Here is a 27433-nt window from a genome sequence, read left to right on the forward strand (position 1 = left end):
CTTGGGTACAGAAAGAAAGATTTCTAAATTTCCATCTCCATTTATTTACAACTAAATTTATCGGATTTAAAAAACATTAAACATCGTAACAAACAGCAAGTAGGAGACTGACATAGGATTTCATTATTTTATTATTCTTGAGCTGTCAGTAACAGGAGACCCTACCCACACACACTGAGACACACTAAGGCTCCCCAGTGTCCCATTTCTATCAAAATCAGGAATCTGTGGGGTTTTTGTAGAGATTTATAGAATGCATTCAAGAGATAAATTGTCTGGCTTTTTTCAATGCATTCTAACCATATTAATTCCTTTGAGTTAGTACAATAATTTTAACTTCACTAACAGCTAAGATTTCAATTAAAAACCTAATTCCTAAACTGTTCTTCCTAAACTGAGTTATTAGATGGACATCTGTTTCTGTGTTGTAGTGACAGTGCTCTTTGTCACCACCTTTAGTTAAACGTCCAGTGATCAGATTTGTCTGTATGACTGTATAGCCAAGTTAACTTGAAAGATTCCTACAAGGAAGGTTTTGGTTTGTTGTTTATCTGTTTTTATAAATGATACCAAATAATTCACTAACATCAATTTATACGGCATTTGCTTGATAGTTTCAGTTTAAAGATGCTCTCTTGATTTTTTTAGATATGGAACGCTTCTCAGGTTCTTATGATTGTATTTTATTTCTTTTCCTATTTGCACATTTACTTCATTGGAGATTAGAGTTGGATATTTTATTGAATTTAGATAATAAAGTAGGTACATTTCTAGGTAGCCATTATTTCTTTTGTGCTACGTGAAGATTTAAAAAGAAGCATAAATCATTCATCTCTTTAAACTGGGCCTCCTGTGAAATGGAAAAAAGCCAACTTTTTTCCTTTAGAAAAAATATGATGTTAACCTGAGAAAACTAAGCTCCAAGGATTCCCTCAATTTCACAGTTGTGACCAGTCCTCCACCTATCACTTCCCTCCTAGGAAATTTAAACAATTGAAATAAGAGCATTTAGGAAATCCTCCCTTCCTTACAGCAGGATTACAGAGAAAAAGGTAAAAGTCCATAAACATATTCCTTAAAATTAAAACAAACCTGTGAGTTCTATTTTATTATTTCCACTTATAATCTGTTCTAAAGTTTTTCTTCTCCCTTTTCTTATACAAAGGAGATCACCTTCTCCTTAAACAATTTTACTTAGCTTAAATTTAGATTTATGCATGTAATAAAGCTTGGAAAACACTATTTCCATTTCTAATGTTTTATAATGCTCACCTGGATTTCTGCTATTGGTGAAATTTGTTTCCATTATCAGAGAAATATTGAAAGTATCTTTAAATCCTTTACTACCTCAGGCAATACGGCAAATGTTTTCCTAATGAATTTCACTAAAACTACTGTGTCGGGTACAAAAGATCAGTTGGTCATTCTTTAGTCACTAAACCACACACACACAAACACACACACACACACACACGCACACACACACACACACACACACACACACACACACACACACACTTATTATAGGGTTAATTAAACGCCCAAAGAGAAAAAGGTAGTGTGTGGATACATCAACATAGAAACCACATACTTTATTTTAAGAAAAAAAGTCTCAAAAAAAAAGTGCTGTGTGGCTGTCACAGCTGGTGAGTTTTGCTGTATTTCTGAAGCACTAACATTCCTGAAAACCTAACCAATGTGACTGTGGAAATATTTAAACATTCAAACACCTGAGAGGCAGTAAGAATGTCAATAAAATTGGAATTAGCCATGTGATGTACTTTAATTTACATATGCTTTTAAGAGTTCTAAGATAATGTAAATTGATTTCCTTTTTGATAAATTTCACTCAGAGTTCGTACTAGAAATTGAAATGCATAGACTGCACTCACAAAGGCAAAAATCTTTTTGAAAATGAATTCTGACATTATCACAAGTGATTTTTTTAACCTGCTTTTTACATTTTTCAGTTTTTTGTGTGGTTGAAGATCACATTTTTCTCCTAGTAAGAATACATCAGAAATAGAAATTCAAATATTAGATACAACTTGATATATAAATATATTCACTTTCACAGTATATCAGAAATTAATTTTATGTATAAGATGACAGTAAATCTAATCTCATTAACATATACAAGGAAGAAGTGTTAATTGACACCTTCTTTGAAAGTATACTAGGTAGAAAGTTTTATTAAATGATACCTGCCACCAGTATTATTTTTGCAAAATTTTTTGAGGACCCAGACTGTTTGGAAGACATCTACTGCATACACCTACTTTCCTCATAGATATCTCAAATGGTTTTCAAGATTTGGAGATACCCATAATATTTCTCATCTCTAGACATGAGAATTGATCACTCCTTCTTTAGGCTTTCACAAAACACTCTTTGATTCCATTTAATAATTGACACATTCTCCTGTAGTACCTATTGAATCATCTTAAGAATTACAGATGAGGTTTAGTGTAGATTTTTGCTAAATACATAATCTGTTGAAATGATGTGAAATATAAAAAATTAATTATAAAAGGACAGAATATACTTAAGTCTGACCCCCTACTACCTTCACACTCCAGCTAGAGTTAAAAAATAAATCCAATATATAAGCTATTCGAATCACACATTTGTCAAACATAAAGATAATCATTTTGCTTGAATTCTGACAATCTACATAATCTCTATCACATTGATAAATTGCTGTTCTTTATTGAATAACTTTCACTCTACAGATTTGTGAGCTGTAGATTACTATCTGTTTGTATCAATTAAAACATAGTTGAAATAATTCCTTTCTCTAACACCAAATCACCAAGAGCAATTTGACACAATTTACACATAGTTTTCTGACAATATTTTCCAAATCCCAGGTGTTATTCCAAACCCTCTTCACAAACACTATTTTACAAATATTGAGAATAAAAGAAATAAACTATATTAGTAATATATGCTCCTGAAATGTAAAGACATGTATCTTTAATTCCTTAAATCTCATTATATATGATTATAAAGATTACATAGGAAAACCTCTCACATTTTATTCATGCAGACAGTTTCCTAATTGAAATGCCTATTCTCTGATGGGCTGTCAACAGACCTATGCTCTCAGGACAACCTATGCTATCAAAACATCTCTTCATATAAACCAATGATTTTGTGTCCTTATAAGGTAAGGACTTACACAATGATAATGTGGTTATATCTTTTTTAATCAATATTAATTTTTGACCCTGATTCCTCTGACAGTGAACACTAAACAAATAATTTTAAGGAGTATTATGTTCTTTTTATTAAATACATACTTAATTGTTAGAATGGTTTTAAATTTACAGAAAAATAAGCAGATAGCAGAGTCCTTATATCCTCTACACACAGTTTACCCCATTATTACATCTTATATAGTATAGTACATTTGTTACAATTAATGAACTAGTATTGAACATTATTATAAACTAAAGGATATAATAATGGAATTCATTTTTGAACTAAAGGAATTAGTTTATGTGGCTAATGTTTATGTGGCTTTCCTTAGATTGTACGTGATGTCCTTCTTCTATCCCAGGGTGCCACACCACATGTAGTTGTCATGTCTCCTTTGGCTTCTCTTGACTGTGACAGTTCCTCAGAATTCCTTGTTTTTGATAACCTTATTAATGTTGAGGAGTACTGGTAGGTATATTATAGAATTCTCCTCCACTGAAATTTGTCTGATATTTTTCTCATTATTAGACTGGGCTTATGGGTTTTAGAAGATACTTATTTCTAAAAACAAAAAAAAATTAACTGATAACAATTTACTCCTGTTTGATTTATTCTATACTACTTAATATATTTTCAATATGACTTTTATTTCTCTAAAGCAATTACACAAATGAAAATGAGTGCATTATTTTTCTTCATCCAAAAGCACTTTGACAAAACAGTTCACACTCTAGCAAATCTCGGATAATTGGAATTTGCTTTGTAACAAACAGAATGGTTAAAGAGAAGTATACATAGTTAGATATAGTTTGTTTTCTTCATAACTATATTTGAAGTGCCTTATTATTTATAATAACTTATAAAAATTCTTATTTTATAATTCTTAGATTTTCAATCAAGCATTCTATGGATCATTGGATTTTTTCTTAATCTTTTTATAAGGATAATATTTTTAAGGATAAATTTTTTTAAGATTATATTTTTATAAGGAATGCGCATATCCACTTATTTATTGCTTAAGCCTCTATTATCTGTCTTTTTCTCTATTTCCCTTCTCTTCCCCCTTCCACAACCTTCTCTCTTTTCCTCTGTGTCTTTCTGCTTACCCAAAGATACACACCAACACACACACACACACACACACACACACACACACACACACACACACACACATACACACATACAATTACTCAACAATTTCTGTAAAAAAAAAGCACAGGCCATGTTAATTGAAGCAAGGTATATGCCTTTCTTTACTATAGTCTATAAGCATCTTTTAAAAAACTTTTCATTGAACTTTATTTATTTATAATGAACAAAATAAACACTGACTTACAAGGGGGACAGAGTTCAATTTGATTATTTTTAGTTACATACAAATTAACTTCTATGTAAAGGTTTCTAAAAGATATTTACCAACAGCGATTTTTTAATTCTTCCATAACCACAGAATTTTAAATGCATAATTTTCTATTATTAATTCTCAAATTTCCATGAGCTTGGCAGTTTCCTGATGTAATGGATATAAGGAGAAAGATTAAAATCATATTTAGCATGTTTCTAATTTTGAAAATGTTAAGCTAAAAGCATATACCATAGGATGAGCAGCATTCCTATGCAGGCATCCAAGGCTACACTTACTAGTAATAACTTACCAAATGTGTACAATAAATTCAGAGGCCTCAGGTAAGCCTGTGGAAGAGTTTATAGGTAAAGAAGTTTAACAAGAAGCATCTCTTAAAGTAAATGAATGTGAGATGTGTCATAAAGTATTTCTTGCAGGAGAATACATTCTTTTGCTGCAAGCTTGGTTCACCATTAGCAATGAGCTTCACTGAAGACATCATTTTGCCATTCTGCTTTTCATAATACTTCACTTTTTACTATGTCAAAATAAATATATATAATTCTATATAATTCTGTTATCCACTAAATGTATCAAAGTATTGTCTTTTTTACTGTTGAAGACAGAGAAAGATGTGGATCAGAGAAAAATGACAATGTAGAGGAGAAAAACAAAAATTTTACCTGTGAAATTCTAATAAAACAACTCTGCATTTTACATTATAGGCTAAAGCTTTTATATTCTTAGAAAATATATTCATCTCCTGATAAGCATTGAAAATATAAAGATATAAAAGGAAAAATTTAAATTACAGTTGCAAATCCATCTGTAACACTTGTTTAATTTAGGACCTATGGGCATCATATCTGCAACTGAGGCAGGATCTAGTTAATATAACAAAACCACAGGTATGCCTCTTACAGAAATGAGTTTCTATTCCCAGTGGCTATAATAAAAGCTAGATTGCAAAATGGGACTGATTAACATTACATTCTAATCATTAAGAGGATGGTTTTTTAAATTCTAGAGTAACAAAAATCTCATGCCTCAAAGCTCAAAATTAGCACATGTAAATATATATTACTGACTATAATTAAAATTAAATTTAAAATACACTTGGAGTTTCAGATCTACATTTGATCATGTGGAGATACACTCAAGACCATAGATTTCTAGAGAAATACTCCTGCTTAAATTTTTGTTTAAGTTGTAATCTTCTTTGCACTGGATGTTTGATTATGTTTCATAAAAATAATCACTATAGCTTTTGGATAAAGTCAATGACAGATTTTTAAAAGGTGTCATAAAAGGGCCTTGCAGTATATTATTTAAACTCATAGTTACTTAAAAAGCTTTAACTTATATTTTAACTTAGTGTTCACTGATTTAATATATATATATATCTCCAAAAGATTAATTCAGATACTCCCATTTTACATTCTATTTTTTTTTGCAAGTTAGAGGATATTAAGTAATTTTACTCATGGATTTGAATTTCCTCATATACATAAAGATTGTTGTGTAATTACCTTACTTTTCTAAAAGAATATAATCACTAAAAAAGAATAAGTCTAATAATTTTTATCCTAATTCTCCAACTTAGTTAGAGAAAGAATCCTCAAAGAACTAAGCAACTGAACTAGAAAAAGTATTCTGTATTAGTTCTAATTAGGGCAAAAAATATTAATAGGGATTTGGCTACTAGACACAAAAAAGATGGCCCATAACATTTACAAAATGGCTACTCTTTGGTTAGAAAGCAAGCAAGCTGCCTTTGATAATTACTTACTTTTAAAGATTTGCACTTGATATTTACTTCTGAAAATAATATACTGCAGGTTATATTACTTTCTTATCCAATAAAAACACATTTCAAAATGTTTTTAAAAGGAATTATCTAGAATTCTTTTTTAGACATTTTCATTAAGAAAATTGCTTAGAACAACTTGAAAGCAATTCTGCAAAAAAAGAGAAAGTACAGTATTAGTCAGGAAAGCATAGTGCCAAGTCCCAATTCATACAACTATCATTCCTGGTTAATACTTTATGGTGATTTTTATTGAGATATATCAGCAGTGATATATTTGAAAAGAATGAGTTAATCCCTTATTTGAATATTTATGCATTTAGTATTCTATTTTATAGCAAAAGAGAGACAAAGCCTTTTTTTATTTTTGAACATTTTAAAAACAATAAGGAAAAAAAGAAAAACAATAATAAACTTAAAAATTGCATGGGAATTTCCTAAGTAATTTTTGCTTTTGAAAGGCTCATCTAACCCTCTATTATTTTTCAGATATACTTAAATATTTATTTCCTTAATCTTTTCTTTATATTGGTTTCTGCTCATGGAATGCCTCTCCACCCCAGCCTTTCTTGCACTTTATAATACAGTTCAAGTACAACCTCTCCTGAAGCCTACCCCACCTAATGTAGCCCACAGTAGCCCCCTGAATACTGAATAGCCCTTATCATCATTGCCTAGTGTTACACCTCATTTTTTCATTAGCATGTACTGAATATTCAAATACATCAGTAGTTTTTTGCAGACTTTGTTTTAACATTGAACAGTGAAAGATAATGAAAAAGGAAAGAATGTTTCAGCATGAGAAAATAGTATTTGAAATTTCACATAAGTGAAAGAGAATGTGGTGCATTCAAGTGATTCATGTAGCATCTTATATTCTCCACTCTGCCAAACATTTTGGGCTTCTTTGAAGTCCTCCAATGTGTCACAATTGCCTTTATGAATTCCAGTGTGCTAAGCCATCTCCCCCCACCACCCATTTACCCTTCATGTTAAAGCTTAAATGTCACCTCCTCAAGAAGTCTTTCCTCACCACTCAAATCGCTGTATCTTTCCACAGAACACTGCTCTTTTCTTCTATAACAACTGTTTAAAATATTCTATTTAAAATAGAATTTTCCATTAGACCATACACCACATGGCTTGTATTTGCTACCCTGATTCTAGGGCAGAGAGTACACCTCCAATGAGTGTTTGCTGTAAGTCAATTGTAGTATGTAGACAAAGTGGTGAGTGTTGAAGCTTGAGAACTTTGTAAACCAAGCTAATGAAATTGGTATTATGATTAAGATAATGGGGGATATTGAAAGATTTTTAAATATGTCGTGACCAAAATCAGGTTGCCACACCTCATAGGCAGTATGAAGAATGGACTACACAGGTCAAACTTAGAGGTAAAACAGGAGGCAAGTATATATAAGCAGACAGAGACTAGGTTAATCCTGTGTTAGCATTTATGAGAATCCAGCTAAGAGAGCCCTACTTATGTTGGGAAGATGCTCTGCTATACCATTTTGAAGGTCGAATCTGTGCCTTCTGGCCTGGAGTCAGCTGACATCTAGCCCTAAAAGTAGATCGTAGATCGGCTTTGTGTGAATTAAAGAAAGGAAGAGGACAAATGCGCCAGAATTTGGAGAAGAATACAGGAAACAAACCGAGTTAAATCCACAAGAGAAAAAAAATGAAACTCTTGAATATACTACATTTCTCTCACCTCTGTGTGTTTTTAGCTGCGGTGTTCATCCCTGAAATAGGTGACTGCTCCACATGATTCCAAAATCCAAAATGAAGTCAACATTAATCATGAAAGTTTACTTGATAGAAAAAATTTGTGAGGAGGAGTAAAAGATGCAAAACTGAAAGATACCCAGAATTCTGAACCAGATTGGCACTGGTAGAAAAAACAAAAACAAAGATGGCACTTTGGAGGAGTTAAGGTATTCCAAGCAAAGACAATGAAATAGTAAATTGGTGTCACAGAGTTAGGCACTTGCCTGAGGTATGGTGGTTTTAGTCTTAATCTCCCCATGGAGGGAGGCAGAAGGATAAACTATTTTTAACTGACAGACACTAGGGCCAGTGAAGTGCCTCAAAAACCTACTGGGTTACACAGAGTTAGAGGAAAAACAATGCTAGTTTGAATAAAGGCTGAAACAGGAATTGTGGAGGAAAAGGTATAGAAATCAAGAATAGCTAGAAAGTATCAGTTAAAGCTAGTGACATCTAGTTTCAAATTTTATAGTTTACCATTTTGTTGTCATTCACCAAGAGGAAATAAATAGCACAAGAACAGATTAAGAGGGAGAAAAAACAGGTCAATCTCGAATCTATTAAACGTAAAGCATAGAACTGACATTGGATGAATCTGCTAGCAGGCTAAAAACTGTAATGACAGAGGCTTTAAGTGGAGGTAAAAACTCTATGGTCAGTATTTCTAAATGATGGTTGAAGTTGACCTCTTAGTTTCACAGTGATAAAAGCATATGAGATAGAAATGTAATTCTTAGCAACAGAAATCTCTTCTCTCAAGGGTAGTATATTTTATATGTAAGGATAATAAAGTTTATAGTAGATGGGGCTAGGAAAAAATATGAACATATAAATGCATAGATAAGCACAAAGCAAATAAAATATCAATATAATCCATTTACACAAGGAGAAAAATATGAGTAGTTACTACTATACCAAAGTCGACAATTTTTTTTTCTTTTCAAAATAAGAAGACAATTGAACACAAACATGATTCTGTTAAGGATGTTCAATCAGAACCGGGGACTAATCTGGAGTCTATAAATGGAGGTAATCTGAAGTCACAGACACACAGTTAATATATCACCCCATGAATCTCTCAGATCCCTACTTTTTATTGTCTGATATATATTTTGTATCTAAGACACCATTGATTCCAAGATACACATTTTATATACCTCTTTGAAAGAAAAATAAAATTGCTGTCAATCTAGGGCTCAATGCTAAAACATCTTCACTATAAATATGTCAATATCAGAGATATTAATGTGAAATAAGAACCTCTAAATCACTGAAATATATTATTAAAAGGAACCACCTGGTAAAATTGGTGATTACCTCTATTTCCTTTTCATTAGAATATTTTTATCATTATTTCCCCCAAAATAATAGCATTTTAATAATTTTCTGATCCATAAATGATTTAATTGAAGGAGTAGACCCAAGCTACTATTGGGCCAAGATATTATCTACATCTGTCAGTGCATATAAGTGATGCTTAATTAGCACACAAAATCTCACAAGGAGACAATAAAAAAACACTCTCCAGGTCTCTCAAGCATCTTTAAATATGGACAAATTTATACTGACAAACTTGTTTATACCCATCATTCAGATAAGATTCCTATATATTTACTCATTTTTAGGATGTTGAGAACAGGTGTACATGATACCAAGTTTTAAAATATTTTAGTCTGAGAGAGATTTTCTTTTTCTAACTAAATTTTGTTAAGAATATCCATTTAATGCCTATGCTAGATTTGCTTCTGTCCTCTTATCCAAAGTACCCTGCCTAAAAACAAACACTAGAGAATTAGGTAGTTTGGTTAACAAACTCATTCTGTAGGTTCTGTGGGCTCTTCAAAGTGGAGAGGGGACTTATTCTCTTATTTAGTCTGGGCATTCCTGATTACTGTCTAAGAAAGATCAAAATCTTTCTTTAACTGTTTGTCTTGCAGAGTTCAGATGTATCACCAGAGTCTTAAATCATGTTACACAGCTGCTGCTCTATCAAATGATAGAAAAGGTCATCCAGCAGAAATAAAAGGAAAACTGACTTTTATGGATGATGAGACAACAACTTGATATGTGACTGTGACACCTCAAACAATAATGAAAATCTGGATTGATCATGCCGTCAGTTAAAAATGATTTATCCTTCTTCCTCCCTCCATGGGGAGATTAAGACCTAAAACCACCATACCTCAGGCAAGTGCCTAACTCTGTGACACCAATTTACTATTTCATTGTCTTTGCTTGGAATACCTTAACTCCTCCAAATAATTGTATTGTTCATTTCAGCAACTGCCCCAAAGACACAATAGAAATTCTTTAACAGAAATCATCAACAGACAGCTTATGTTCTAAGAATCATTAAACCTTTCAAATTAATATTTTTGCCTTGCTACTTCCACAAATCTTACACTCCTAGATTATTATATCATGATCTTTACCCAACCTCAATCAAGCCCCCAAATGGAAAGATCTGCCTTAAACCAAACTCAAAATCTCAATAAATGCTAATTTGTTCTCCCACCTCTTCCCCAAAAAACTGACCAGTTTAGTGGAGGTGCAGTTTTCCCTCACATCAGTAAGGAATAAACTGAGCAATGTCTTACCTAAAGGCTGGGGGCCCATATCTGACACTAGTATCTTTGCATCACTCAAGTCTACTATTTATTCAGACAAATGTTGATCTTATGAAGTTATCCTTGCATACTAAGAACGTCTGGTTACAAAAAAAAAACGGTCTTCATAAGAATAAGAGATCCTAAATTCCACCATAAAACTTTTGGAAATTTTGATTAATAAAGTGGAGAAATCAGGATATAAATAAAACGGACAAGCTGCTATAGTAACACCTGATAAAATGGTATTAAAATTTCATAATCAGAGGAATAGACTCTGAATTGTTTTGTGTGTACAATTACGACTTAGTACATTGCAGTAGTATGAACGTTCATTATTATTTCTCCCTTTTCTGCGTCAGGCACCACAGAAAATTGTTTCATGTCAGTGGTTATTTTTCCTGTTGGTGAACAATTTTAAACCCATAAATATTCTACTTCTTCAGAATAAAGACTAGCATTTGCTTTCTTAATTACTTGTCCATTTTGACAGTGACAGCTGATGTTGCTGGCATTATTCAAGCAATTGTATGGATACATCACCACATAATTGTAAGAGGCCATGAAATTTTACATAGAGACACATATTTTCTTTCTAATTGCTCTGGAAAAAACACACTGAATGAAAGAAATATTTCTCTCTGTATCCTCTAATGAACTTGGGCCTTTGACTGCCCTTTAACATAGCAAAAGAGAGTTTATAATCTAGGAAATGCTGCAATAGCAGGTTGCAAGTAAATTCTATGACTTAATATTGTTGTCATTTAATATTAAATTAGGTCAGAAAGTGTACACATTTCTCAGTTATAGCTGATTAGATTTTGAAAACTGTTTTATCTAAAAATCTTTGTAGCTAAAGCAATCTCCTTGAAGTATAGCAAAGTCTGACAGTCAAAACAATCAGAGGCACTTTTAAGTCCACAAATACAAATTATTTACTCTCTTGGCAACTATAATAAAAAATAAAATAATTAATTGCAATTGTATTTACTAAATGGAGCTAGTCAATTTCTTATTAACACCTGTTTCTACTACAAAACTGTATGACCTCAAACAACACTTAAAACTCTGAATATTCATGGGGAATAGAAAGAGAGGGGCTCTACTTCATAATATCTGAAATTCTCTTACAGTTAGTGCCATTACTGTGTCATTTAAGTACACCATTTAACACGGTGATAACAACTAACAAGTTAATGAATTTCTCAATTGGTCAATTAATGAGGTGGTCAACCAAAAACAACAAAGAAACAAAAATATTAAAATTTAAAAATATATCCTGAAAATAGATATTACTGATAACTGCAGAGTCTTGCATTTAAGTAATATCATGATCCCTAAACCCTATCAGTAGACCAAAAATAAAGATTTGCTTTTTCAAGGATGACAATTACTAAACCTGCTCACACAACTCTCCTTATGTCTAGGGAGAGATTTGCAAAAACATGTTGAAGGAATATGGGGGGGAGGGGGAATTATATTGAGTATTTTAAATCACATTCAGATTTTTGCAATATGGGATCTTTATGAAATGATATTTCCTGGACATTTAAAGTTAATGAAGAACTGGGGATTTTTTTTCCTCTTAATACATTAAAAAGTTAAAAACAGTCCAAATAGGTATAGCTCCAAAGTGAGTTATCTATCTTCCCATCTTATCAGAGTTCGTAGAATATACTTTATTTCTTTATAATTCAGGGCTATAATAACATTTTTTAAAATACTATGGAGTAATATATTGCAATACAGTAATGTCTCCTGACCTCCTGATACAGATGGAGATGTCTGTTCTACATTAAATGACGCCGCACTATTCTGCTTTATGACTATTTTTCAGTTTTTTGCCTTTTCTCTTGCTTTTTGGCTAGAGGTCCTTATTTTTCACCACATTCAGCATGCCTGGTTGAAATAACCCTTTTCTCCTCTTCTAAGATGTTACTATGATTTTCAGTGGCCTTGAAAAATACACAACCAAATATACTAGAATTGTATAAAAATTAGAAGCAGTGATGTCTAGAAAGATGGTGAAAAAGAACTTATCATTGGATGTTAAGATCTGGGTTAGTATTAGCTGTGTGAACTTCAGTAAGTTTTGTAACCATGGAGTACTTGCTTCCTCCACTATACTGGGATTTATTAGCACCTATTTCAGAGTGCTATTGTGATAATTTGATGAGATAACATATTTGAAACCTCTTGTAAACTATAAAGCTGAATACAAATGTATGACAGGGTTACTATCATCATTATCAGAACAAGATTGCCACCTAATGGCCATCGAGCTAGCAGGTATTCTATCCTCTTTAAGCAGAAATGAAAAGAACAGCACCCTCTGATGAAACCCACAAAGTAACAACTAGTGTCCTACCTGAAGCCTCACTACAGTGCTATCCAAATAGTGTATTGCAAGAGGACATTTTGCACCTTTATTATAACTTCTCTTTCTAGAAAACTAAACATCACCGGAAGTTTTGTATAGTGAAAACAATAGGTAGGCATCAAGTCACAGCGGAGGAATTTAAACCCTAGTTCTGCCACTTTATAGTTGTGTAATCATGGACCAAAAGCAATGCAGTTCTGGATCTCCATTCCTTCATCTATGAATTTAGAATTGTAATACTTTCTAGAGAACTATTTTAGGGTTAAGCGAAATAACCCAAAGTGCTTACAAATTTCAGCTTAAAAAAACAAAGCCAAAACAGAATCAGGTAAGTGTTTGGTCAGGGCTTGACCTACATAGATTCTTCTTCCCTCCAGTAAATAAATGTAAGTTAATTTCAGCTTCTTGTATGAAGTCAAAAGCAAATATATGTGATGCCGGTAACTTAAAGAGCTAATAGAAAGAAGAGCCAGTTTGAAACAAGAGTGTCAGTGTACTTGGGATTTTAAAGTCATATATATAAATTTATATTTTTAGCCAAAAGAGTCATAATGATTAACATGGAACCCTCAGAGTTAGAAAAACTTTGGTTCATCTACTGTCTGTAATATTTTATCACTCAGTTTCAATTTTCTCAAATGTGAAAGTATTATTTACCTCATTGAACTAGCACATAGACTTAAATGTTATTTACTACTTTTATTATTTTATTTAATGCTATAATCATATGTTTGGAAATACATGGTAATCACAAAATTAATTGCATGTGTGTAGCATCTTACACATAAAATCTGATAGATAATATACTTGAAAATTGAGATCTTCCACTAATAGAGAATGAAAAATCACCAAAATTCACATAATTGGGTTCCTATTAATCTTCGGGTAAATCATATTTCAACATGCATGTTATAAAGAATAGTATTTGCTATAAGTTTTAAAATATTATATGCCAGACATAGGACAGAACACTCTACTATGCTTTGACTTATTATTCTTCACAACAAACTTATTAGGTAGATACTTTTACTGCCCCCATTTTCACATGAAGAAAGGGAAACTGTTAGAAATTAAATAATATGTTCAAGTTTACATAGCTTAGTTGGAGGCAGAGATTTGCCTAACTAGAGTCCAGGTTTTTAGCTACTATGTTTTACTTCCAAAATTAAGTGTCATATATTTCTTAGCTTTAAAAAATCAGATTGAAGATACCTTACACACCCTCTTTCTGACCCAGACATACCAAAGCTTGTAAAACTCAGTTGATTTTTTATAATTCTCCCCGTGTGAATATTGTTGCAATGTGTGCATTAACATTCATATTAGCAAATCCACTAGGGTTTCATCTCAACTCTGCTGTACTATTATCCATTAAAAATTAATAACAAAAATTACCTCCTTAATTAATAGGCACAGGAGGAGTTCCTAACTCACTATGGAATTTTACATTGCTTGCTCATCAAACTCAAAATAATTCAGCAAATACCTAATTAATTCCTAATTGATATCATTGGGCCATTACTTCCCCATTTGCATCTGGACATATACCAAGAGATACTGCCCTAGGTGTTTTTAGATATGAGGTCTAAAATAAATAGCAAAAACAATATAAAACTTCTTCATTCAATCATCCAAATTTCTTTTTATCAAAGAATGATAAATATGTCAATTATATTTTCAATTAAATAACTCATCTGCTAATTATAAAGACCAAGTTTGATACATAGTAACAGCCTGCCCTTCTCTCATACTAATGATTTGGATTGTTAAGTTTTTAAAGTATTAAACATAGGAATTTTTATCTTTTTGGAGAAATTGCTATTTTAAATAACGTTGTAGTATTTTGGACACATGAATAATATCTGGGGAAAAAACGTTTTCATGCTTTTAAATGTACTGGCTTTAACAAAAAGAGATGTACCAAATGTTTTAAGAAAAATGCTTTAATTTTTGAGTAACTAATACTAATAAACATTGCCTAAAATGTTACACAGAATTTAGATAATACTCAAATCAGAAAGCATATTTTAAAATAATACATAAAAATGATGAAGTATTAATAAACTATGGACTATGAAAAATTACCAATGATGGGACAAACTCTGTAACAAGGAATTCAAGATTGCAGGAGAAGTAACCAACTTGTATGGAACTCACTCATTTAGGTAGGATGATATTTCGACATAGCCATTTTTACTGTCATTTTACAAAAAAGAAAATGGGCTCAGCAATACTGGCTCACTTTCCCCAGGCCATGGCGGCAGAGCTGAAATTTTAACATGGATGTATCTGCCTCAAAGTGTTTACTCTCTTTTGATATTAATTTGTAGTTTCTTAAATATGACTGGATCTTGTACATGCAATTTCCTCCCAGAGATTTATTCTGAATTCTTACTTTAGAAAAGAGGATGGGCATTATAGACATTCAGTTTTTCTTCACATCAACTTACATCTCCAGCTGCTAAAAGCTAAAGCATATACACAACCCATGCATAGTATTAACACAGGAGCCAATGAAAGAATTGGAGAAATCGTATCTTAATGCATATGTTCCAAACAGGTAACACCAAAATGTGTTTTAGCTGCCTCCTTTTAGCTTTTTAGCTTTAACTCATTTAATTGATTGTGATGCTTCACTGTCAATTGCCAGGGGCACGTTTCCCATTAGCTTCTGCCACTATGAAGATAATACTACAAACAGCCTAAATAGAAATGTGCTCTTGTTCTAGTTTACTGTGGAAAAGAACAGCTGAAGATAAAAGCATTCCAAAACCAAAACAAAACTTAAATACTGTCCATAATTTAACTGTCATTCTGATAACATCTGTTTTTAGAAAAGTTATACTATTCGGTTACATAAGGGTTATGCATTTTGCAAACAGCTCATTTTGGAATTTGTATCAGGAAGTAACATTGTTTAATATTCGATATTTCATTAGGTTTTATGGTAGTTACCTTATGACTGAGGAAAATGCTTGATGACATTTAACTATTTTCATCATTATTTTCATCATATCTGAGGAATATGAACTATGGACAAATAACTGAATTGTATTTTTGTATTAAGCATGATCCTCATAAACATCCTAGCTTTTTCAACACTGATGTGTCACCATTTAGAACTGCTCCTCCTTAACCTATAGTATTATGACACTAGCTCATACTGAAAGGAATTTCTGAGGCAATTGTTCTTGATATCAAATCATTTATACCTTATGAGGATATATGAGCAAAATATCTTTTGGCTCTTAGTAAGAATTTCTTTATCTTAAATAAATTCATTGATTGGTTTTCTGAATGACTGATGGCATATATTTTTAATCACGCAACTGGTTGTGTCTCTTTCTTCAAATATGCTATTTACATTTTCTACTCATGTGGTACTACAAGTATTTTCCTGAAATAATTATTTTGTGAGATGCTAAATTTAAATATGAAAATGCTAAACACAAAAATTTGAAACTGCATAAAGAAAAATTAAGCAAAATTATATTGGTAGTTTTCCTTCGACAGATTGTACACTTCATAACATATTTCAATGTAAACAAAATTTAAGACCACTTATTCAACTCTTAGATATATCAAATTCTAGTAAATTTTCTGAGTTTGTTTTCTTCAAAACACTGTTGAGATATAACTAAATAAAATCATTGTTAACATCTTGCATGACTCAATTTGTAACAAAAATATCAACATGAATAAGAGTAAAGAGAGATAAAAGAGATGGAAGGGACACAAATATTTTAATTTATAAAGGTATAAATGACAGCCTTTCATATTTTCTCTTTTGTGCTATTCTGATATTTTACTTAGTTGGTTGATATGATTTACCTCATATTGTTTTTAATCACATTGTTCACCTCATATTGTTCATGCACAATTAGTACATCAACTGACAATGAGCACTTTTATATGAATAATAACATCTGTGCATTAGGCATTGTACTATACTCACAATGTCTCTTTGCATATCAGATCACTCAATATGAGCAGTGTCCAATACACACATTTTGAAAACATGCAAAGAAAATTTATTTTTATTAATATACAATTACATGAGCAACACTGTGGTTACTAGAATCCCCCATTATCAAGCCCCCACCATATACCCCATTACAGTCACTGTCCATCAGCATAGTAAGATGCTATAGTCACTACCTGTCTTCTCTGTGCTATACTGCCTTTCAAGTGCCCCTGCCCCTACATTATGTGTACTAATCATAATGCCCCTTATTCCCCTTCTCCCTCCCTTTCCACCCTTCCTACCAAGTCCCTATCCCTTTAGTAACTGTTGGTCCATTCTTTGGTTCTGTGAGTTTGCTGTTGTTTTGTTCCTTCAGTTTTTGCTTTGTTCTTATACTCCAAAGATGAGTGAAATCTTTTGGTACTTGTCTTTCTCCACCTGTCTTATTTCACTGAGCATAATACCCTCTAGATCCATCCATGTTGTTGCAAATGGTATGATATGTTTTCTTCTTATGGCTGAATAATATTCCATTGTGTATATGAAAAACTTCTTTATCCATTCATCTACTGATGGACCCTTAGGATGCTTCCATTTCTTGGGTATTGTTAAAAGTGCTGCGATAAACATAGGGGTGCACGGGTCTTTTTGAAATAGGGCTGTTGCATTCTTAGGGTAAATTCCTAGGAGTAGAATTCCTGGGTCAAATTGTATTTCTATTTTTAGTTTTTTGAGGAAACTCCATACTGCTTTCCACAAAGGTTGAACTAATTTACATTCCCACAAGCAGTGAAGGAGGGTTCCCCTTTCTCAACATCCTCTAGATTACATGTTGTTTTCTTTTGGATGATGGCCATCCTAACTGGGGGGAGGTGGCCTCTCATTATGGTTTTAATTTGCATTTCTCTGATGATTAGCGATGTGGAGCATCTTTCAAGTGCATGTTGGCCATTGGAATTTATTCTTTGGAGAAGTGTCTGTTCATATCCTCTGCCCATTTTTTGATAGTGTTATTTGCTTCTGGTGTTGAGGGTTGTGAATTTCTTATATGTTTTTTATGTTAACCCCTTCTCCGATATGTCATTTACAAATATATTCTCCCATATTGTAGGATGCTCTTTTGTTCTGCTGATAGTGTCCTTTGCTGTACAGAAGCCTTTTAGCATGACATAGTCCCATTTGGTCATTTTTTATTTTGTTTCCCTTGCCCAAGGTGATGTGTTCAGGAAAAAGTTCCTCATGTTTATACTCAAGAGATTTTTGCCTATGTATTCTTCTAAGAGTTTTATGGTTTCATAACATACATTCAGTTCTCTGATCCATTTTGAGTTTACTTTTGTGTAGGGGGTTAGACAATAATCCAGTTTCATTCTCTTACATGTAGCTGTCCAGTTTTGCCAACACCAGCTGTTGAAGAGGCTGTCATTTCCCCATTGTACATCCATGAATTCTTTATCGTATATTAATTGACCATATATGGTTGAGTTAATATCTGGACTCTCTAGTCTGTTTCATTGGTCTATGGGTCTGTTCTTGTACCAGTACCAAATTGTCTTTATTACTGTGGCTTTGTAGTAGAGCTTGAAGTTGAGAAGCGAGATCTCCCCTGCTTTATTCTTCCTTCTCAGGATTGCTTTGGCTATTCAGGCTCTTTTGTGGTTTAAAACTATTTGTTCCAGTTTGTTTAAAAGTGCCGTTGGTATTTTGATAGGGATTGCATTGAATCTGTAGATTGCTTTAGACAGGATGGCATTTTGACAATACTAATTCTTCCTCTCAACAAGCATGGGATGAATTTCCATTTATTAGTGTCATCTTTAATTTCTCTTAAGAGTGTTTTGTAGTTTTCAGGACATAGGTCTTTCACTTCCTTGGTTAGGTTTATTCCTAGGTATTTTATTCTTTTTGATGCAATTGTGAATGGAATTGTTTCCTGATTCTTTCTGCTAGTTCATCATTAGTGTATAGGAATGCAACAGATTTCTGTTTATTAATTTTGTATCCTGCAACTTTGCTGTATTCTGATATTAGTTCTAGTAGTTTTGGAGTGGAGCTTTTAGGGTTTTTTTATGTACAATATCATCTCATCTGCAAATAGGGAGAGTTTGACTTCTTCCTTGCCAATCTAGATGCCTTTTATTTCTTTGTGTTGTCTGATTGCCATGGCTAGGACCTCCAGAGTATATTGAATTGAAGCGGGGAGAGTGGGCATCTTTGTATTGTTCATAATCTTAGAGGAAAAGCTTACAGCTTCTCGCTGTTAAGTTTGATACAGGCTGTGGGTTTGTCATATATGAGCTTTGTTATGTTGAAGTACTTGCCCTCTATATCAATTTTGTTGAGAGATTTTATAACGAATTGATGTTGAATTCTGTCAAGTGCTTTTTCAGCTTCTATAGAGATGATCATGTGCTTTTTGTCCTTTTTGTTGATGTGGTGGATGATGATGATGGATTTTCGAATGCTGTATCATCCTTGCATCCCTGGGATGAATCTCACTTGATCATGGTGTATGATCCTCTTGGTGTATTTTTGAATTTGGTTTACTAATATTTTGTTGAGTATTTTTGGATCTCTAGTTTGGTTATTGGTATGTAGTTTTCTTCTTTTGTGGTGTCTTTGCCTGATTTGGGTATTATAGTGATGCTGGTTTCACTGAATGAGTTTTGGAAGTATTCCATCCTCTTCTATTATTTGGAAAATGTTAAGGAAAATGGGTATTATGTCTTCTCTAAATGTCTGGTAAAATTCAGCAGTGAATCCATCTGGCCTAGGAGTTTTGTTCTTGGGTAGTTTTTTGATTACCAATTCAATTTTGTGCTGGTAATTGGTCTGTTTAGATTTTCTGTTTCTTCCTGGGTCAGTCTTGGAAGGTTGTATTTTTCTAGAAAGTTGTCCATTTCCTCTAGGTTATCCAATTTGTTAGCATATAGGTTTTCAAAGTATTCTCTAATAATTCTTTGTATTTCTGTGGTGTCTGTAGGGATTTTTCATTTCTCATTTATGATTCTGTTTGTGTGTAGATTCTCTTTTTTTTCTTAATGAGTCTGGCTAGGGGTTTATCTATTTTATTTTCTCAAAAAAACAGCTCTTGGTTTCATTCATTTTTTTCTGTTGTTTTATTCTTCTCAATTTTATTTATTTCTTCTCTGATATTTACTATGTCTCTCCTTCTACTGACTTTGGGTCTCATTTATTCTTCTTTTTCCTGTTCCTGTAATTGTGAATTTAGACTATTCATTTGAGATTGTTCCTCCTTATTTAAATAGGCCTGGATTGCTACATACTTTCCTCTTAAACCTGCCTTCACTGTGTCCCACAGAAGCTGGGGCATTATGCTGTTGTTTTCATTTGTCTCCATATATTGCTTGATCTGCTTTAATTTGGGCATTGATCCATTTACTATTTAGGAGCATGTTGTTAAGCTTCCATGTGTTTGTGAGCCTTTTTGTTGTCTTTGTACAATTTATTTCTAGTTTTATACCTTTGTAATCTGAGAAGTTGGTTAGTTGGTACAACTTCAATCTTTTTTAATTTACTGAGGCTCTTTTTGTGACCTAGTATGTGGTCTATTCTGGAAAATGTTCCAGTGCACTTGAGAAGAATGTGTATTCTGCTGCTATAGAATGTTCTATAAATGTCTGTTAGTTCCATCTGATCTAATATGTTGTTCATTGTCTCCATTTCTTTACTTATTTTGTCTGGTTGATCTGTCCTTTGAAGTGAGTGTGTGTTGAAGTCTCCTAAAATGAATGCATTGGACTCTATTTCCTCCCTTAATTCTGTTAGTATTTGTTTCAAATATGTAGGTGCTCCTGTGTTGGGATCATAGATATTTATAATGGTTATATCCTCTTGTTGGACCCAACCATTTACCATTATGTAATGTCCTTCTTTGTCTCTTGCAACTTTCTTTGTTTTGAATTCTACTTTGTCTGATACAAGTACCACAAAACCTGCTTTTTTCTCCCTATTGTTTGCATGAAATATCATTTTCCAACCCTTCACTTTCAGTCTGTGTATGTCTTTGTGTTTGAAGTGAGTATCTTGTAATCAGCATGTAAATTGTTCTTGCCTTTTTATCCATTCTGTAACTCTGTGTCTTTTGATTGGGGCATTCAGTCTATTTATAAACTGTGTATTTTGAGTGGTGCATTCAGTCCATTTACATTTAGGGTGATTGATAGATATGTACTTATTGCCATTGAAGACTTTGGATTCATGGTTACCAAAGGTTCAAGGGCAATTTCTTTACTATCTAACCGTCTAACTTAATTCACTTATTACACTATTATAAACTGTCTGATGATTATTTCTCTCCATTCTTTTTCTTCCTCCTCCACTCTTTATATGTTAGGTGTTTTATTCTGTACTCTTTGTTTTTCCCTTGACTGAATTTGTGGACAGCTGATTTTATTTTACAATTATTTAGTATTTAGTTGGTGTACTTCCTTTGCTGTGGTTTTATTTTCTCTTTAATTTCATTTTATCTATTCCCTCTTCCATATTTCTGGTGAAACTATTTAGTATTTAGTTGGTGTACTTTCTTTGCTGTGGTTTTATTTTCTCTTTAATTTCATTTATCTATTCCCTCTTCCATACTTCTGGTAAAACTATTTATACTAAGGCACACTTCCATCTAGAGCAGTCCCATTAAAATACACTGTAGAGATGGTTTTTGGGAGGTAAATTCCCTCAACTTTTGCTTATCTGGGAATTGTCTAATCCCACCTTCAAATTGAGATGATACTTTTTCTGGACAGAGTATTCTTGGTTCGAGGTCCTTCTGTTTCATTGCATTGAATAGATCATGCCTTTCCTTTCTGGCCTGTAAGTTTTCTGCTGAGAAGTCCAATGATAGCCTGATTGGTTTTCCTTTGTAGGTGATCTTTTTTCTCTCTCTGGCTGCTTTTAATACTCTGTCCTTGTCTTTGATCTTTGCCATTTTGATTATTATATGTCTTGGCATTGTCCTCCTTGGGTCCCTTGTGTTAGGATATCTATGGACTTCCATGGCTTGAGAGACTATTTCCTTTCCCAGATTGAGGAAGTTTTCAGCAATTATTTCTCCAAAGACACTTTCTATCCCTTTTTCTCTCCCTTCTTCTTTTGGTACCTCTATAATGCAAATATTGTTCTGTTTGGATTAGTCACACAGTTCTTTTAATGTTCTTTCATTCTTAGAGATCCTCTTATCTCTCTCTGCCTCAGCTTCTCTCCCTCAGTGTTCCTGTTTTCTGATTTCTATTCCATTAACCATCTCTTCCACATCATCTAGTCTGCTCTTAAATCCTTCCATTGTTTGTTTCATTTCTGTTATCTCCCTCCTAAACTCATCCCTTAGCTCTTGAATATTTCTCTGTCACTCCTTCAGCATGCTTGTAACTTTTATTTTGAATTCTTTTTCAGAAAAATTGGTCATTTCAGTCTCACCAAGCCCTCTTTCTGATGTTTGAGGGGTTTTGGACTGAACAAGGTTCTTCTGCCTTTTCATGGCAATGGGAGTGGTCACCGGTGAGTGGCATGTGTGTCATCTGGGAGAGCAAAGTACCTTCCTGCCTGCTAGTCTCCTTGCCTGTCTCTGCTGTTTGTGCCAGTTAACCGTGCACAGAGAACAGCCTCTGGGTTAATCCCCTAGGCTGCCATGGGTGTGGCAGCACTCAGAATGGCCTAGGGCCCTGGTGAGGGTTGTACGCCATCACTGCATGTGTCTGCCAGGACAAGGCCCCTTCACACCTCCCGGTCTCTGCACCCATCACCTCTGTCTGTGCCCATCCATCTCACACAGGAAGCACCGTCTGGATTAATCCCCTGAGCTGTCATGGGCGGGACGGCCCTCAGGTTGGCCTAGGGCACTGGCGGGTGTTGCAAGTGAGCAGTGCATGTTCTGCCACAAGAGAAACGACCCTTTGTGCCTCCCAGACTTTGTGCCCATCTCCTCTGTCTGTGCCGGTTAACCACGCACAGGGAGCACCCTCTGTGTCTCGGCCGGTTAGCCACATGCAGAGAGAAGCCTCTGTGTTAAGCTGTGTGGTCGCGGTAGGTGGGGCTGTTCTCTGGCTGGTCTGCAGCAACGGCAGGGACAGCTCGGTTGCTCGCAGATGCCTGTGGGGAAGAATGAATGGCAGATTGCTTATCGCCGTGAGAGACCTACCCACGGGGATAGGGCTCCAGAAGTTCCTTAAGTTCCCAGCCTGCTGGGCTGCTGCGTGTGCCAGGATGGTTTTGTCCACCTGTTAAATCCTTGTCCCTTTAAGATTTTTTAAAGCACCTGCTTTTCTTCTGTCCCAATGCAGCCAGCTGTGGGAACCTGTTCACAGTCTTATTCTTGGATTTTGCTTTTCCACTCCTCTAATATCCAGAGAACCTGCAATACATGTCTGTGCTCCTGGGGCAGATTACTAGTGCTGGTTATTTAGCAGTCCTGTGCTTCCACTCCCTCACAACTCTGATTCTTTTCCTCCCACCAGTGAACTGGGATGGGGGGAGTGCTCAGGTCCTTCTGGGTCACGGCCCCGCACCTTACCCATTTCCATGAGATGCTGGGTTCTCACAGATGTAGCCTGGCTCATGTACTGTATCTTCTGGTCGCTTTTTAAGAATAGTTGTATTTGCTGTATTTTCAAAATATATATAGTTTTGGGAGGAGATTTCCACCACCATATTCATGCTGCCATGTTTGGGTTGAGAGCCCAAAGGAAATTTTTAATTATGGATTTTTAAACTCTGTTCAGTAAAATAGATCTCTTAATTAAAAATGTTTGATTTTCAATAAAGAAAAAAATGTTTGTACCTTAATAATTTTTTCTTTTAACCTTTATAAATCCATTTTAATTCATTATATATATATATATATATATATATATATATATATATATATATATATATATATATATATATGGCCAAAGATGTCTGGTTATATTTAAATAAAAGCACACACTTATTAAGGTACCAACTGAAAATCTCATATGGACAAATTGCTGTAGTATAAAAGATGGCAGGATTTCTACACTTTCTACACATGGTAAATTCTAGTCTTCACAAATCTAACCATTATTAATTGTATGCTATAGTGAATAAAATGTGTAAATGCCACACATGACAATTACTAGATATATCTGACAACATTTTCAAGACAAAAATACTTTGCTGCTGTTTTACAAAATCCATCATGGCCATCACATTAAGCCTTACTATTAATTGCTATAAATCTTTGATTTAATAAGACTCTATAGCCAAAAATCAATATGTTTGTCCTAACAAAGTTTCTTTAAAACCCTTTAATGATTTTCAGTAATATAAGTAGTAGAATTTAATGGTATTATTTCAGTTTTCAGACTTTTGAAAATAACTTATTTAAACCATTATTTTAGAATGGTTAGTATTAATGAGCTTTTTATCAAAACCAATTATCAATAATGAGATTCCTATATTCTGAGAAGACTTTTAATTAGGTTGCTTAATAAAGAAAGTAAATTATGTAAAGCCAATTCAGCCAGATATTTTTCTTTCTGTGCTAAGGTCCATAAACAAATATTTGTGTCTTTTTCAAACATCATAATGTGGTATCCAAAGTGAAATAGGTTTTCAAAAGACATTTTACTAAGTAACATTAACAAACCCATAACTCTACAAAATATCTCATTTATTAGAACTGTACTTCAGATATGCAGAGTAACACCTTATGAACCATTCGATTACTTCAGCTGATTCATTAAGCAATCTAGTTTGGGCTTCCACCAAGCTATCTACACGTTCAAAATAGACTCTCAGTAGATTCATAGTAATTATCATATGATGAAGTACATCGCACTCATTACTTTTATAAAAGAGAAATCAATGCATGAACCTTTCATCTCAAGCACCTACTACCCAGTTTTTATAATTTCCAACAATTTGTCAATTTCATTTTATCTATTCCCTCTTCTATACTTCTGGTAAAGCAAATCCCATATACCATATTGTTTCTGCTACATGCATCTCTATAAAGAGTTTTCTTTAGAAAACAAAACAATATTCAACACCCAACAAATAATTCTGTAATAATTCATTCATTTCTCAAATTTCTCTGTTTAACTCAGACATATATTATTATGGTGTTTGTATGTTTCTCAATAAGTCTGCCCACAAAGATCTTACCCTGCATTTTCTTCTTTAAATCTAAAACAATCCTCCCTTTTTATTTATTTATTTTTATTAAGGTATCATTGATATATACTCTTATGAAGGTTTCACATGAAAACCATTGTGGTTACTACATTCACCAACATTATCAATTCCCCGGTATACCCCAATGAAGTCACTGCCCATCAGTGTAGTAAGATGCTATAGAGTCACTACTTGTCTTCTCTATACTACAGTGAAATAAGTCAGGTGGAGAAAAACAATCCTCCCCTTCTTATCAGGCCATTATTTATTGAAGAAAACAGACAACTCATCCTGTAAAATTCCCCATATCCTATATTTCATTGCTTGCAAATAAATTTACCATTTAACATCTAACATTTAACATCCCCTCTCTCCTCATCCCAGTGTTCCCTAAAAAAATACTTTAATCAAGAGACTTCAGTTAATTTATATACTTGTGGGCAGGAGTGGTGGTACTTACTTTGTATTTTCTAAGTACTGCCATAAGACAAAATGTCTAGTTGTTACACTTACAGTGATGTCAATAATCAGCAGGTTTAGATATTGATAGTTTAATCCATCATTGCAAAGTTCTCCATCAACAATATATCCTTACATTCATACATAGCATATACAGACACCTTCACAATTTTTTGAATGTCTGATAGTGTATCATTGTATATTCAATAAATGTCCTGTTGAAGGATTTTAAGGAGTTTCCAGTATTTTGTATTTCAAATAATTTGAAATGAATAGTTATTTGCATACATTAATTTATGTATTTCTAGTGCTTTAGGATTAAATTTCTAGAAGTTGGGGTAGTAGAATTTGAAGTTAAATGCATGTATAGTTTTGCTAGGTACTGACAAAATTTCCTGCAAAAGGGTGTACATTCTCACTATTTGTAACACTTTTAAGATAATACAAAATTATATAAGTATCTGCATAAAAGTGAGAAAAATCTACATTTTCAAAAGAATATGTCAAATCAACTGCAGGAAGAATGTCTCAAGAAATAGTTATCCTAAATCCTTATTCAAACAGAAAAAAATTTTAAATGGTTTATTTTGATATTTGCCTAAAGTAGAATGTGAGAAAATATAAACATTGTTACTGCCTTCCTTTAACAATTTTAATATTTTATCTATAATTTTAAAATACTGCATGAACAAAACTTCATAAAATATTATAGCTGGAAATAACCTTAGTGGCCATATCTAATTCCTAAAATCTAAAAAACATGGACACTAAAATCTAAGAGTCTAATATTTTAAATGTATGCAATAGGACCCAAGATTTAAAAGATAACAGTTTGTTATTTCTACTTTAACTTGAAAATGACCACGTTAAAGGCATTACTAGCAATAAAAAAATAAGTAAAAGCTTGCCTATATCTAGCCAAATTTCTAAATTTGAATGAATCATTAACTCGTATAACCTACTTTAACCGGAGGTAATTTTGGTATTTGGAGATGTGACATTTGATGCTTTAATATAAATTTAACTTTTACAATTATTATGGGCTCCCCCTTAATTCATTCAACAGGAAGTTTTTTTATCTCATACTTTATGTGTATGTGTTTGAGTGTGTATTTGTGGTTACTGCTGGTAATTATTAATTTTGAGGTCAACTGTATTGCATGAAATTAACCTATGCAGTTATTATTAAAGTGGCTAAGATTGTAAGAGTAAATCTAGATCCACAAAGTTTCCATTTGGTTATATAAAATAAATGAATAATGGATTGTCAATTGCCTTCCTCCAAAAAAAGAGAAAATATATTTTCATTAAGTGTTTAATTAGAATTTTCTTCTTTGAATTGAGTTATTTTAGCATCTTTTTCTTATTTTATAATTATCTTCCAACTGTACTGATATTTCCATAACAGATTTCAGGTCACCAGAACCATGTCCATGGTACTTACATGTGTCTTGCATACAGAATATATAAACTGGGACTGAAAAAGCCAAATGCAGCCTAAGCCACATTTACCTTATCAATGAAAGCTAAGAGAGTAGGATCAGAGAAGTAAGCTACTGTGCATTTATTCAACACTTACTTGAAGGGTGAAGAGTCTGTTCCTCTAAAAATTCTAGATCAAGCATTAGATCATCTTCGTCTAGTTCACAAGATCCCAAATTATTCAAAACATCCTGAAGAAAAAAGAAAATCAACAGTTAGAGACCAAAACACTGAGAAGGTGAGGAAACATTCATATGCAGATGCAATAAAG

General features: G+C 33.2%; 1 protein-coding gene across 8 annotated transcripts in view; it reads right to left on the bottom strand.

Annotated features, from left to right (window-relative positions):
• CCSER1 (coiled-coil serine rich protein 1) overlaps positions 1-27433 on the bottom strand; it is a 1413823-nt gene that overhangs the window by 1122587 nt on the left and 263803 nt on the right. For all 8 annotated transcript variants that reach the window (XR_012131655.1, XM_073237297.1, XM_073237298.1 and 5 more), the window contains exon 4: positions 27260-27353. Coding sequence is in view for 7 of the 8 variants with exons in the window: in XM_073237297.1 (XP_073093398.1) it covers positions 27260-27353 (94 nt within the window). In the remaining variant the exon portion in view is untranslated. The remainder of the gene's footprint in view (positions 1-27259; positions 27354-27433) is intronic.

Source organism: Manis javanica, chromosome 5 (assembly GCF_040802235.1).
Source record: "Manis javanica isolate MJ-LG chromosome 5, MJ_LKY, whole genome shotgun sequence".
Lineage (NCBI taxonomy): Eukaryota > Metazoa > Chordata > Mammalia > Pholidota > Manidae > Manis > Manis javanica.